The sequence below is a fragment of the Epinephelus lanceolatus genome, chromosome 23 (assembly GCF_041903045.1).
Source record: "Epinephelus lanceolatus isolate andai-2023 chromosome 23, ASM4190304v1, whole genome shotgun sequence".
NCBI classification, from domain to species: Eukaryota; Metazoa; Chordata; class Actinopteri; order Perciformes; family Serranidae; genus Epinephelus; species Epinephelus lanceolatus.
Genome location: NC_135756.1, coordinates 24,658,292 through 24,671,023, shown reverse-complemented (window position 1 = coordinate 24,671,023; position 12,732 = coordinate 24,658,292). Strand labels below are relative to the sequence as shown.

At 42.0% G+C, this 12,732-nt stretch overlaps 2 protein-coding genes across 2 annotated transcripts; both read right to left on the bottom strand.

Annotated features, from left to right (window-relative positions):
- Positions 1–6,204: 6,204 nt before the first annotated feature.
- On the bottom strand, positions 6,205–9,213 carry cdkn1ba (cyclin dependent kinase inhibitor 1Ba). Its single transcript, XM_033614148.2, has 3 exons — positions 8,346–9,213; positions 7,852–8,006; positions 6,205–7,557 (listed from the first exon to the last, which is right to left on the bottom strand). Exons 1-2 carry the CDS (start codon positions 8,728–8,730, stop codon positions 7,864–7,866), a joined length of 528 nt encoding a protein of 175 aa, XP_033470039.1. The 5' UTR covers positions 8,731–9,213; the 3' UTR covers positions 6,205–7,557; positions 7,852–7,863.
- A 185-nt stretch (positions 9,214–9,398) lies between these two features.
- On the bottom strand, positions 9,399–12,481 carry cdpf1 (cysteine rich DPF motif domain containing 1). Its single transcript, XM_033614149.2, has 3 exons — positions 12,304–12,481; positions 11,942–12,053; positions 9,399–11,540 (listed from the first exon to the last, which is right to left on the bottom strand). The coding sequence occupies exons 1-3, from the start codon at positions 12,414–12,416 to the stop codon at positions 11,412–11,414; spliced, it is 354 nt and encodes a 117-aa protein (XP_033470040.1). The 5' UTR covers positions 12,417–12,481; the 3' UTR covers positions 9,399–11,411.
- Between the last annotated feature and the right edge of the window lie 251 nt (positions 12,482–12,732).

Below are 12,732 nucleotides of genomic sequence, written 5' to 3'. Positions count from 1 at the left end.
TTCTTGAAATATACAGGAAGACTGGTAAAAGTCAACATGTGGCTGCGGCTTTGTGTGCATGTGTGAGCGTCTTTTTCACACCAAGCTGGAGTATAATGATGAACAGGGTCAGTCTGGGGTAACAAGCAGAGAGACACCCACGCCCTCGATCTGTGGTGGTTTTGAGATCATGCCTGGCACGGCTCTCTGAGGGTGGTGACATCATATCTGCATCACGGCGTACTGTAGAGCTACTGCCTCCCTTCCTGCACCAGCAGGGTGAACGACTCTTCTCTCTGAAAGGTTTCTCCTTCTCTAAATTAAGCTGCATCCTGACACTGTTGTTGGAAACCTTCCAGAATATCAGTGTTTCAGCTTGACTTTGTGTATCACAGCAAAAATCCCCCAGATGGGCACTACAGGGTGTGACAGCAGATTCACAATGGGCTGCCAGCACCAAACAAAGCTCCCTTTAAAGGCTCGGCACATCAACACAGGTGATCTGAGTTCTTACTAAAGACAAAAAAAACTAATCAGGGTGATGTCAATCACGCCTGCACATGCCAACAGAGAAGAGGTCTCATCAGGCAAACTAAGTGAAAGCACCTGCGTGGGTGAACGAAGGGTGTGTGACACATCTAAACAACACATGTATCTTAAATCCTGAAGTAATGCAGACGTTTCACAGATACTGAAAGGAAATGTATGATATTCCCCACTTCTACTGAATGCACAACATTTGTTTTTTCATGTTTTTAACACTGAGTTAAAGGGATAGTTTGTTTTTTTTTGGTTGTATGAGGTACTTATCCATAGTAGTGTATTACCTACAATAGATGTCAGTTGGCACACCCCCAGTTTGGAGAAGCAGGCTGCAGTCTGAGATGGAAGCTAAGCAATGTACTGCTATGGATGGCGGTCAGCAATAAACAGTATTTTAGCAACCTGAACAGAGTCCCACCTTAAACAACCAATATCAGGTCAAGTGTGCTTTATACTGAAAGTATTTTCACTGCTTTATCTTTCCATCAGACAGCAGTGTCCAACAGGGAACTTAAGTTGTTCTTCAATGCCAGACTCCATTAAGAAAAACAGTGATTTAAGATAACAGAACACAGGAGCTAGTTCTGTATCACTGCCTTGATCAGGTTTTCTTTTGTGCATTACTGTGTGACTTCAGCACTGAAATCGGTAAGATTGAATTCACCAAAGTCACACAATAACACAAACTAACTGATTGAGGCAGCAGTAGACCAGCAGCTCCTGTGTTCAGTGGGCTAAAATTACTGTTTTTCTCAATGGAGTTTGGTTGTTTGAAGAGAGCATAGATGTAGAGCGTCAGTCCATTTTAAGCGGTGAAAATACTCTCAATAAAGCGTACACTTAAACTTGTATTTTTTTTTTTTTTAGGTGGCTAAAATATGCTTTCCACAACAGTACTTTGCTTAGCTCCCGCGTCAGACTCCAGCCTGCTTTTAAAGTTGGGGTGTGCCGACTACCATCTGCTGTAGGTAATACACTGACTATGGATAAGTACCTAATGCAACCCCACTTCAAAGGATCTGAACTGTCCCTTTAACCTCAAAAATATCCAATTCTGAAATATTTGCCATTCAGTTTAACAGTGTAAATGTACCCACCTGAATGTTCTGAGCCCCATCAGGCCCAAACAGCCTGATCCTAATCTGACAAGGTGGAATTTATGTGCACATTATACTTTGCTGTGGTACAAGATTCAGAAAGATAATTCATCACAAACTTATGTTGGTGCTACCAAACAAAATGACATCTTAAACGTTATGTTAGCGGTATTACTCATCTGTGGTAGAGCATGAGCACTCATTCATGTATTGTTTTTGTTGTTATGATGCTGACACCTAAGAACATCAAGAGGAAATTGGCATTTCAGTAACCAGAACACACTGTCACTTAGAACAAACATGGGGCAACTAGTCTGGCTCTGTCCATAGCTCACAAAATCTGCCTGTCAATATCTCCAAAATTCACTGAGTACCTGTTGTATTTGTTTAAATCCTGACAAAAACTGTGTAAAAATTACATGTTGCAAAACCATTGTGTCCTGGACTGTTTCTTGACTGGGAGCACTGATCTCATAGACTTATTTGCCACTGCCGTGAGGTTGCTTGGCAACCAGTGGAGACTGCAGGATGTCACTGTGCCCAGTCCAGGCCACCAGGAAAGCCGCTGAGCTTTGCAGCCAATTTTTTCCCAGTGGCCACTTACAGTATTGCAGCAGAAAAAAATCCTTTGCAGCCCAAAAGGCATTTTCACCATAGGCCACCATTGTAAAAGAGACATCTGTAGAGCTGTTGACAGGACACCTCAAACTGCAAAAAAAATTGAGCCATGGAGGTTTTAAATTTGTAAATCTTTCCTGGAGCCCAGAAAACTGATTTTAAAAATATTTGACATCGTCACAATGTAAAGTGTATGAGCCCAGCAGGAACTTGTTGGCAGGGCCAGCAGGAGAAACACTACTGCACATATTCAGTGGGCCGTATACCACAGAAGTAAACCTGGAAGCTAGAACTCCAACTCCACTGGATTAAATAGGTGTCATCTTGGCGTCCAGTACCTAGTTTTATGAAAATCTACGGCCCAATCAAGAAAAAAGTAACTAAGCATTTTTTCCCAAAATGTCAAACTATTCCTTTAAGTTCAGTTACAAGTTGAATAAAATGTAATTGAACAAAAACATTGTCGGTGTCAGTTGTGGCAGCAACCTGTGAACGTGCTAGTGGACACCGGTGGTGAGGGAGGCCGTCAGGCTGAAGAGGGAGGCCTTTCTGAGCCCTGGGGTCTCCTGCAGCAGCAGACAGGTATCGGTTGGCCAGAGGGGCTGCAGCTACGGCAGTTGCCGAAGCAAAAACATGGGTGTAGGAGGAGTTCTGGGAGGCTATGGAGAAGGACTTTTGATTGGCCTCAAGGAAGTTCTGGCAGACCATTAGACGCCTCAGGAAGGAAAGCAGGGCTTGTCTCTGGCTGTGTACAGCTGGGGAGGAGGCCTACTGACCCAGACTGGGGACACTGTCAAGTGGTGGAAGGCGTACTTTGAGGAACTCCTGAACCCAGCCATCACATCCTCTGTGGAGGAGGCAGAGCCTGAAGACTCAGGGGAACTTTCGTCCATACCCCTGGCAGAAGTCGCCAAGGAAGTCAAAAGGCTCCCCAGTGGCAAGGCGCCAGGTGTGGATGAGATTCGCCCTGAGATGCTGAAGGCTCTGGACAGTGTTGGGCTGTCTTGAATGATCGATTAAAGGGAAATTTCGGTTTATTTCAACCCGTCTCCTATCGTCCTAAATTTGGTTCAAGTGACAAGTGACATACAGATAATAGTTAGCATGTTAGCCATTAGCCTAGATACAGCCGTAGCGTCAGACCTGTTAAAACATAAGTGAACGGGCATCCCTTCAAGTGCAAAGTTAGTCCACTAAACAAGCTTTTTCTCCACAAAGACTGCCTCATATCATTAGGATAAATGTCAGAGAACATATAGAAAACGACATGTAAACGTGTTGTCTTACCTTACCGGTGTGCTGCCATGTTTGTTTACAATGTAGCTCTGCTTTCCAAAGCGTGGCCGAAATATCGCGAGAACAAGCAGAGATCTCATAGCGTGCCTGAACAAGCGGCAACAGCTGGAAGGCAGAACCGGACGGTCGCCTGAACAGAGGAGGAGGAGAGAGAGAGGCGCAACAGGTAACGTTAGAGGACGAGGAGAGGCTGCCACAAGGCTTTAGCTCTGGAGATTGGTGGTGTACCTGTGAATGCTGTGCCCCAATGCCCACAGAAGAGGAATGCCTCTATTGCAAGGAATGGGAGCGGTTGCAGCCTTATTTTCAAGGTCTGGATGTGACCGAGGACAATACACCTCCACCTGGAGTAACGTTATTATCCAGCTGGGCTTTATCTAGAGCTGGCGAGATATATTTCGGCTGCACTTTGGAAAGCATAGCTAGAGGGATAAACAAACATGGCACCACACCGGTAAGGTAAGACAACACGTTTACATGTCGTTTTCTATATGTTCTCTGACATTTATCCTAACGATGTGAGGCGGTCTTTGTGGAGAAAAAGCTTGTTTAGTGGACTAACTTTGCACTTGAAGGGATGCCCGTTCACTTACGTTTTAACAGGTCTGACGCTACGGCTGTATCTAGGCTAACGGCTAACATGCTAACTATTATCTGTATGTCACTAGTCACTTGAACCAAATTTAGGACGATAGGAGACGGGTTGAAATAAACCGAAATTTCCCTTTAATGGTGACAAATAGTTTAGCAAAAAAAATAAATAAAAATGCAACGACTATGTTACCCAGTGTCCTTATATAACGACATCACATTTTGTGTTTATTTGACCTTATACTTCATTCTTTTCAACTCAGGCTTCTTGTCCTCAATCGTGGACACTTTCTTGTGCCATCTAGCGGTAGTAAGAGCACAATACACCAATCCATGTAAAAAGAAGATCTGCCAAGTCAGTCTGAAGCTTATCCTGACACAAAAAGAGGACAAGGTCCAAAACCTGATGACATTTTATGGTTGAAACTTTATGATTAATAATGTTTGTAGTTTGATATGGCAACAAATTTGACCAATTTTAGCAACAATAACAAGACAAAACACTGTTAATTAGGAAGCACTCGTTTGAAGACATTAGGACTTTATTATCGTCTTGTTTGAGAACACTCAGACTTTATTATCGCTGACAGTGTTTAGTTTTTTATACTCATCGGGTCCTACTGATCCCAAATAGCTAGGAGAAATTAAAAACGCATACCAAACAAAAGTTCAGGTCTCAGGAGGATATAGAATCTTTCTTGAATGAACATTTCCTAGAAAAAAAGACTTGTGCCTGTACCTTTCCCAGATCAGTTATGAGGCAAATGTCAAGGGCTTTATAACAGGCCACATGGTGGCGCTATTGTGTCCAAATCAGCTCAGAAAATATAATGTTTCCTCCAAATTTAACTGAAATCTACTTAGCAGTGCCCAAAACAAAGCAAAAGGACCAGATTTAGACAGAGACAAAAACAAACAGGATTGAAAAATTCCTCAAAGTGGAAGTAATAAGAAACAAAATGATGGATGAGATGGATCGGACATATTTGCACTTCTGAAGTTCATGCCGATACATTTTAACATTATGCTGTCATCTGACATGTCCTGTGTTCAGAAGGAAAAAATGTGTGATGTCAAAAACAGAGAACATCAATGAGTTAAAGTGTTGCAATCCTCTCTAAGAGTTTACAAAAAGGCCATGAGCTCACTGCAGTCCCAGCCAGTATGAGATATTGTAGGAATAGCTCTCTCTCTCACTCACTCTGTATTTGACTCCTACACGCTGGTATCAACAGGAAAGAGGCAGCCAATGAAACTAATTGGGTGGTGTGTGTTTTATGAAAAGAACAGCCTGTACTGTCCCGGGCTCCCTCCCACTGCTCTGTGACTGGCTGGCTCCTAAGTGGTCTGCTTTTCCTCTCTCTGCTGTGATTGGAGCCAGGGAATGCCAGTAACTACAAACTTTTTTTTTTTCCTCAGGACGTACCCTTGTTGTTTTCAACTTTGGAGGCAGAGCTGGGCTGTGACGAGCACAGTCACAGTCTGCACTCTGGTGCCATGCCTGCACTCAGGATGTACACGGTGTGCTGGATTTCAGGCCAACCACACGCATTATATCACTTTATTGTAGCCAATATGACATGTACAGCTGTAGGAAACACAAGGGGGCTGTTGTAGAAATGCTTTGTGAGTCAGGTTCCTGGAGAAATAAGCTCCTAGCCGAATTAGTTTTACATTTTAATGCACATAGTGGACCTTTAAAACCTCACTGTAGAGCACAACAGACATTAAGTTATTTACTTGTGCAGATATGTTACGCATAGATCCTGATCGTTTCTCTGCTGTCAGTCCTTACACTAAAGAACTCATTACACCTCTTTAATAACATGCTTGTATCTCTATTAGGCCTTTGTTCAAGACTTAATAATCCCTATGACCCATCCGCCAGTTTAAATGGGCGGATCACTTTAAAGTGTGTTTGTTAAGGGTGGAGTGTTTGTGTGCTTTGCAATCAAAAATACCGAACACATGCATTTACTATTACACCAGCGTTGCCTTTTAATCAATCAAACCGCAGGCTGAAAGAAAAGAGAGAAAGAAAAAAAAAAATACAAAAACACACAGGATATAAAATCGATTATTAGGCTCAGTTTTGCAACAGTTTATTTATCTTAAAAACAATAATGAAAATATATATTTACAAAAATGTTGCTTTGGGAAGCTGTACATACACCCACAACAAAAAAAGCACAACATAAATAAGTTAGTATAATTTTTTCAGTGTTTTAGAAAAAAAAAAAAAAAAAAGGCACACAGGTACACTTCAAAGTTTTACACCAAATGAGGCAGTGTCACTTTGTTTTTCTGCCCTACAAAAAGAAAAAAAAAAAAAAGAGTAATTAACAATAGTGCAATTACATGTTCCACATGAATTCCACACCACAAAGACAAATCTTTGATTCACATATTTGCATAATAAGCAGCCCAGTGATTTTTTAACATATTTTACATCTATGTTAACCTGGACTACACCACTTATTACAAGGGGCGGATTGTGTGGCCGGAAAGCCACTAAAAAAAAATATGCACCTAATTTAAAAAATAAAAAGCTAATTCTTAGGATTATTAGCAAATACTGTTAAAAATTTGGTTGGATATTGCTCAGCAGTTTTGCCACCCTCCCACCCCACCCCTCACCCCCAGAACAAAAGGCACAAACTTTGGCAAAAAAAAAAAAAAAGAAAAAAAGGGGAGAGGAAAAAGAAAGAAAAATGGGGGGAATAAGGAGACAATATTTGCATGTAAACTTTATCCTGTCATGGCTGTTCCCAGTTAGATGGACCCTCAACTTACAGTGTGGCCATCTGGGCCTTCAAAAAAAACAAGATATATATATATATATATATATATATATATATATATATATATATATATATATATATATATATATATATATATATAAATAAAACACTGGGACAAATAAAGCCATTAAAAAAAAAAAGGTGAAGACATTTGTTTCCACACAACCCTGACTTTTTTTGAAATCTGCATTTTTTTTTAACTTACATCAATTACCTGAATAATGATACAACAAATGACCACTTTAAAAGAAAACAATATTTCTCTGCTGGAAATTGCACTGCAACTTCCCGAGTCAAATTCACACAATTATTCAAATAACATTTAACAAAAAGAAAGGTATGAAAAGCATAATATGCTTTTGTTTTATGTGCTACATCTGAAACATAGGTAGTAGATAAAAAAAAAATATGAGCAAAAATCCATTTGCACACTGCTACATTGTCTGCTGCTTCTGAGGCATTTTTTTTTTAAATGAAATGAGTGCCAAAACTTGATAGTGTACATATTCAGTGCTTGTGCGGCCTCTCCTCCTCCCTTCTGTAGAAAGAGGCTGCTTTTAGATTTTTCTCTCTCCCACCTGTCAGATGATGAGAAAGGCTACAGTATACCACCAGCAACAGGTCTCCCAGCTCTGCGGGACAGAAAAAGAGGAAACGGTGGCTGTTGAATGGTGCAATTGAAAAAAAAAAAAAAAAAAAAAAAAAAAAACAGTTGCTCACTCTTTTGATATCCCATGCACACACACGCACACACACGCACAGAGTGAACAGTCATAGCTGGAGGAGTTGTGGAAGATGAAAAAAATAAATGCAAGTTTGAGCGGCTGGTGACGTGTGCAGGACAGCAACAAGCACACACACCTCCAAGATCTCTCTATAGTAGCTTCCATTCACATTATTTTATGGGAGATATGATGGTTTCTTACCTGGCACTGGTTTCACTGGACCTCGTTCCTCTCTGGCCTGCTGGGTCTCTCCTCCGCGGCTTGCACCGCCTGACTTCCTGCACCGTCCGACTGGTCTTCATCATCATCCTTGTCGGTATGCGACCTTTTACTCTGACACGCGCCGGAGCAGGGACCTGGCAGGCATAAAAAAGTTGTCAGGATGTGTGTGAGGCTGCACGTTCACTTTAAAAGGCACCTGACATCCACGGCATGCTGGAGAAATTTAAAAGCGAGGATAGTTTAAAAAAAAAATGTGCAGGCTGTCTAAAAATAAGCGCGGGTTTGCTGCTTTCAAAAAGCGTGCATTACACTGTCATGCTCGTTAATAATAAGAGGTTAAATACTACAGAATGCATCGACACCGAGTGTAGCCTGCGGGTGCACCCTTGACACAACTGTTGCTTTGCGCGTCTGCATTGCAGCACAGCGCAAACACAAAACAGCGTGGCACTCGTAAGAACATGGTAAATCACCTGAGTCCCCTGAACGCCTCTTCCTCCCACCGTCTCTGCGTGCTCGCTCCGGCCGCCGCTCACTCCTCTCCTCGGCATCCTGTGGCGGCTGGCTCCCGTGAGGCGCCCTGCGGTAAAACTCCGGCGCGTCGCTGTCCTCCTGCCACTCGTATCTCCGCGGAGAGAGCGGTCTGTCGCTCACCGGGTCGTAGTTATAAATCTCCGTGAAACGCTGCACATCTTCCTGTATCGACGTCTCCACATACCTCCGTATCTCCTCAGGGTCCGGTCGGCCGAAAAGATTTCTGCTGACTGAAGCTCTGACGTTGTCCGGCAGCCGCGCGTCCACCCTCTCCACTGTCGGGCTCGCATTAGAAAGGCGAACATCTGACATTTTGTTGCACATATGACACAGAAACAAAAACACACAACTTCTATTTCCAAGTAGTAATCCTTTCAAATGCAAAGTCACGGGGATGATGCGTGCATAACTCCGCGCGTATCATCCAAAACGCGTACGCACAACAACAACCAGCAAGAAGAAAAAAAAAAAAAAAAAAAAAAAAAAAAAATTAAAGCGTCTCCAAGGGCGCAGGGGCGTTTAAGAGAGCCACTCCTGTCAGGTCCGTAGTAAGGCTGATGAAAACAACAAGTCAAGTCAAAACAGCCAACATGGCGTTAGAGGGTGCTATGAGTGAAGGAGGAAAGTTGACATCAAGGACTATTTAAACAGAGACGGCGCTTCATTGGTCTGCGCGCAAGGACCGCCCATAGTGCAATCTTAAAGTCGAACAGGAGCAACAACAACACAGAGCTCGATTGGATTAACTCTACACATGAATATGACCCAATTAATCCGTATGATAAGTTAAATGCATAAAGAGTAGTAGAAGAAGAGGCTGTGCTTATAAAAGATGTTTTATCTGTCCATTAGCACATCATTTGTAGCAGCAGGCTTCAGGTTAACTGGACACCTACAGGTCAAAGATATCATTTGATCTCATTAAGTGTCTTGTACTTTGTGCTCATGCACTGTAAAGTCTCCTAAATTTAAAAAAAAAAACAACACACAAGTAAACAACAACAGACAGATTTATCTCAAGTGTGAGGTCTTGCTCCAGGCTGCTAATACTATCACAGGAATCAATTATCAAACGATGGTGCGAGTGCTGACAGATAGCAATGCTTGATCTGATTTGGTGTCACATAAGTGGTTTAGGCACACTTGATTCAATCAGTGTGAAGCCATTCAGTCATAACTTCAAGGCTATTCAAGGACAATGAGATGCTAAAATGAGGGTTTATGCAGGAAAATGACAAAAAAGAAAAAAAAGAAAGCCACAAATCTGCCTCCTGGCATCCGATGACATCAGCTCTCGGGGCAAAAAGCCTTCCGTCATCGTTGGCATCATGCCTATCGCTGTCAGACTTTGCCACTGGTGCCACAGAGGTGGTTAGTGTGTGCCACTGCTTGTAATTGCTTGTGTGGGCTTGGAATTTAAACACAGAGGAAACAGAAAGTGGTGCAGCTTTAAAATAAATAAATAACGTCATTGCAATGCAGCACCATTTCCCTCTGGAGGAGTTCTTAATGTGCATCCTTAAAAGAAAAAGCTGACTTAAGATTTTAGTTCATGCCAAGACTGAAGTTACCGAGTTTATTTTCTGTACATCCCAGAGCGGCACAGGCATCCTGGAGTAATTGAGTGAATGCTTCAGCACTCCTTGTGCCCAGGAGTTCACCATGTCCCAACTTAAACTCTAATGTCGCTCTGCATTCCTCTTCAGCATTTGCCAGTAAGAAGAAAAAAAAAAAAAAAAAGAAGAAAGAAAATCACTGGGCCTGCCTTAAAGGCCATGCTGTTTCAATTAACCCCCGAAACGTCAAACATCTCGTGATGAATACAGCGAGGCCATCTGTTATATCGATGTTATCGCCGGGATCACACTTAATCCATAATGTGTTTATGCTGCTGCAAACTGTGCGTGGTGTTGTACAGAGTGATCCCTGAGATGAAAACACATTTTGATCGCGATGATTAAAACGGGGGGCAAAGCGAGAACGGGAGGCAAAGGAACATTTTGTCTGTGAAGTGTGTATTTTTGAAAATTAAGTTACTGTTTAACACAGAACGGGATGATGCAACTGCCACAGGCTGTAGTTACACATTAATTATGACCCATGATTAAACAAGTCAGACAACAACAGAGAAATGTCACTGTCTGTGTCTTTTTTTATAGGCTAAGATAACACAGATAAACATTTTTTTGACTCCACAGAAGTCAACAGTGCACTCTCTGACCATGCACACACAGATGAGAGGGATAACAGTGATGCACTAGTAAAAAGGATGCATCATGTCAGCACAAATGTGTCCATGGTTAGAGATAATTACTCATATAAATGTTAATGTTACCATATGTTGCTGAAAAGTAATAAAAATGTGTCCGTATTAAAGAGGGGGCATTAAAACATTGCACAACAGGCGTAGTTCATCAAGTTAAAGATAAAATGGAGACAACCTATTAATTTCGAGACATGAATCTGTGTTTAAATCTGCCTAGCAACAAGTCTTCAAAGATGCTACTACTTCCACATCTTTTGAGTCATACATAATTGTACAGTAATAAACAGTTTGTAAGAGGCATGGAATAGTTGCTGAATTGGGCTGACCATGAGTGATCAAATATTAGTAACAATTTTAAATTTTCTTTTGTTGAGCAACTGTAGGGCATTGTGCACAATCAGTGCATGACATCATATTTTTAATTGCTGCAATCCAGCGGGGCTGACTCTGAGCCCGCAACCACAATCCATCAGGGGTCCGGCAACAGTGGTCACACCCGCTGCTTGCTTCTACCAAACTCTCTCAAAACAAATAACACCTTCAAGGTTAGAGCAGCAGCCTCACTTTCCTGGACATGAGCATGTATGGTGTTAATTTTCCACTTAAATAAAAGTAATCAATTACAGAGTGTTTTCATTTATCAGATGGTGTTGGTCCAGTGTAAGTGTGTACAAAGAGTGCTGGTAAAGCACCTTGACACATTCAAATGAGTGTTCTTGTTTGGACCTCTTGTTCAATGTCACGAGACGGCAGCTTTGGAGCTCTGCTTCTTCTTGGCCAGCTCAGCCTGAATCTGATGGGGGAACTGGTCCAAGTGTTTGTTGACACACTGCATGCAGAACCTCTTGGTGTAGAAAAGACTGCAGTCCTGAGGGAGAAGAAAGCAACAAGAGTCCAGCATCAAAGCTCCGTCCTCACATAAACACTGCATGTCTATTTGTGAAAGTGGATTAATTGATTTTAAAGGCCTCAGAGCTCACTCAGCACAAACTGTATAAATGCCACATGATTGCAAAGTCATCTGGGGAAAGCATCCAAGCCATGTATGTATTTATCAGCAGTGATCTGCGGGGTCAGCTCATGCCAAGTGGAAAACTGTCACAGCAGCACAGCCAGGGAACAGACACGCAGTTTCAACTGGTGGACACGCTCCTGAGTTACTTCTGCACGGTGCATGGGCATTAATCATTTGATAACCTGCATTACATGGCCACATATTTAATCTGTGGCAAAAACAGACCGAAACAATTCAATTTCAAGACATCTTACCAATCCAACACAGACACACTTGCTGCACAGGCTGCAGGTAGAGCCCAACACCAGGAACTTCTCCTTGTCCGGACTGAAGGGGTCCTGGGTCACAAAACACTCCTCCAGTAGCCTGGTTAACGACAGAAATGCGGACATGAGCTTACGTATAACGTAATTTAGAGTCATGTGGTTCACAAACACCAAACAGGTGCGTGTTCCAGGGCATAACTTGCTTTAAACTTCACGTACAAATCACTGTATGTTGTCATTTCTATGCGTGTCTAACAGTAGATGCTGGCGTTAACATTTAACAGCATTAGCATTAGCATAGCTAGCTCCAGAGCGCTACCAGAAACACTTTATGCTTAATGTCCACTTACACAATGGCTCTGGTGTTTGGTGGTTTCTGGCCGTAGTAAGTGAAAGGGCTGCTTAAATCACACAACTGGCAAGTAAATGTCTTTTGACGGGGCTCGGTTAGAGTTTGCTCCATCTTTCAAAGCAAAGGAGCGAAGGAAGAAGCTACTTCCTGGTTTTCATGTCGAGTGCAGCCATGTTCTTTCGTGAAGCTTTTGCGCCACCCAATGGACTGGGGAGGAAGAACACTAGACGGTGCACAGATATAAAAATACAATTTTACGTATTTCTTCACAGTATCAGTATGTTTCAAACAAATATATGTTGATATATATATTTTAATATAAAATATGAAAATTTAGTAAACCAGCCAAAATTAATAGCATGGGTTAATTTCACAGTAAAAAAATATTTCTTAGATATTGCATTTGTACAGCAGGTACTTGAACTTG

What these genes read in the sequence shown, in the direction of transcription:
- cdkn1ba (XM_033614148.2), bottom strand. Translation starts at nt 8,730, where the DNA reads ATGTGCAACAAAATGTCAGATGTTCGCCTTTCTAATGCGAGCCCGACA. An exon ending in GAGGCGTTCAGGGGACTCAG is followed by an intron (nt 8,007 to 8,345) that starts GTGATTTACCAT and finishes TATGCCTGCCAG; the next exon opens with GTCCCTGCTCCGGCGCGTGT.
- cdpf1 (XM_033614149.2), bottom strand. Translation starts at nt 12,416, where the DNA reads ATGGAGCAAACTCTAACCGAGCCCCGTCAAAAGACATTTACTTGCCAG. An exon ending in CCAAACACCAGAGCCATTGT is followed by an intron (nt 12,054 to 12,303) that starts GTAAGTGGACAT and finishes GTCGTTAACCAG; the next exon opens with GCTACTGGAGGAGTGTTTTG. An exon ending in AGTGTGTCTGTGTTGGATTG is followed by an intron (nt 11,541 to 11,941) that starts GTAAGATGTCTT and finishes CTTCTCCCTCAG; the next exon opens with GACTGCAGTCTTTTCTACAC.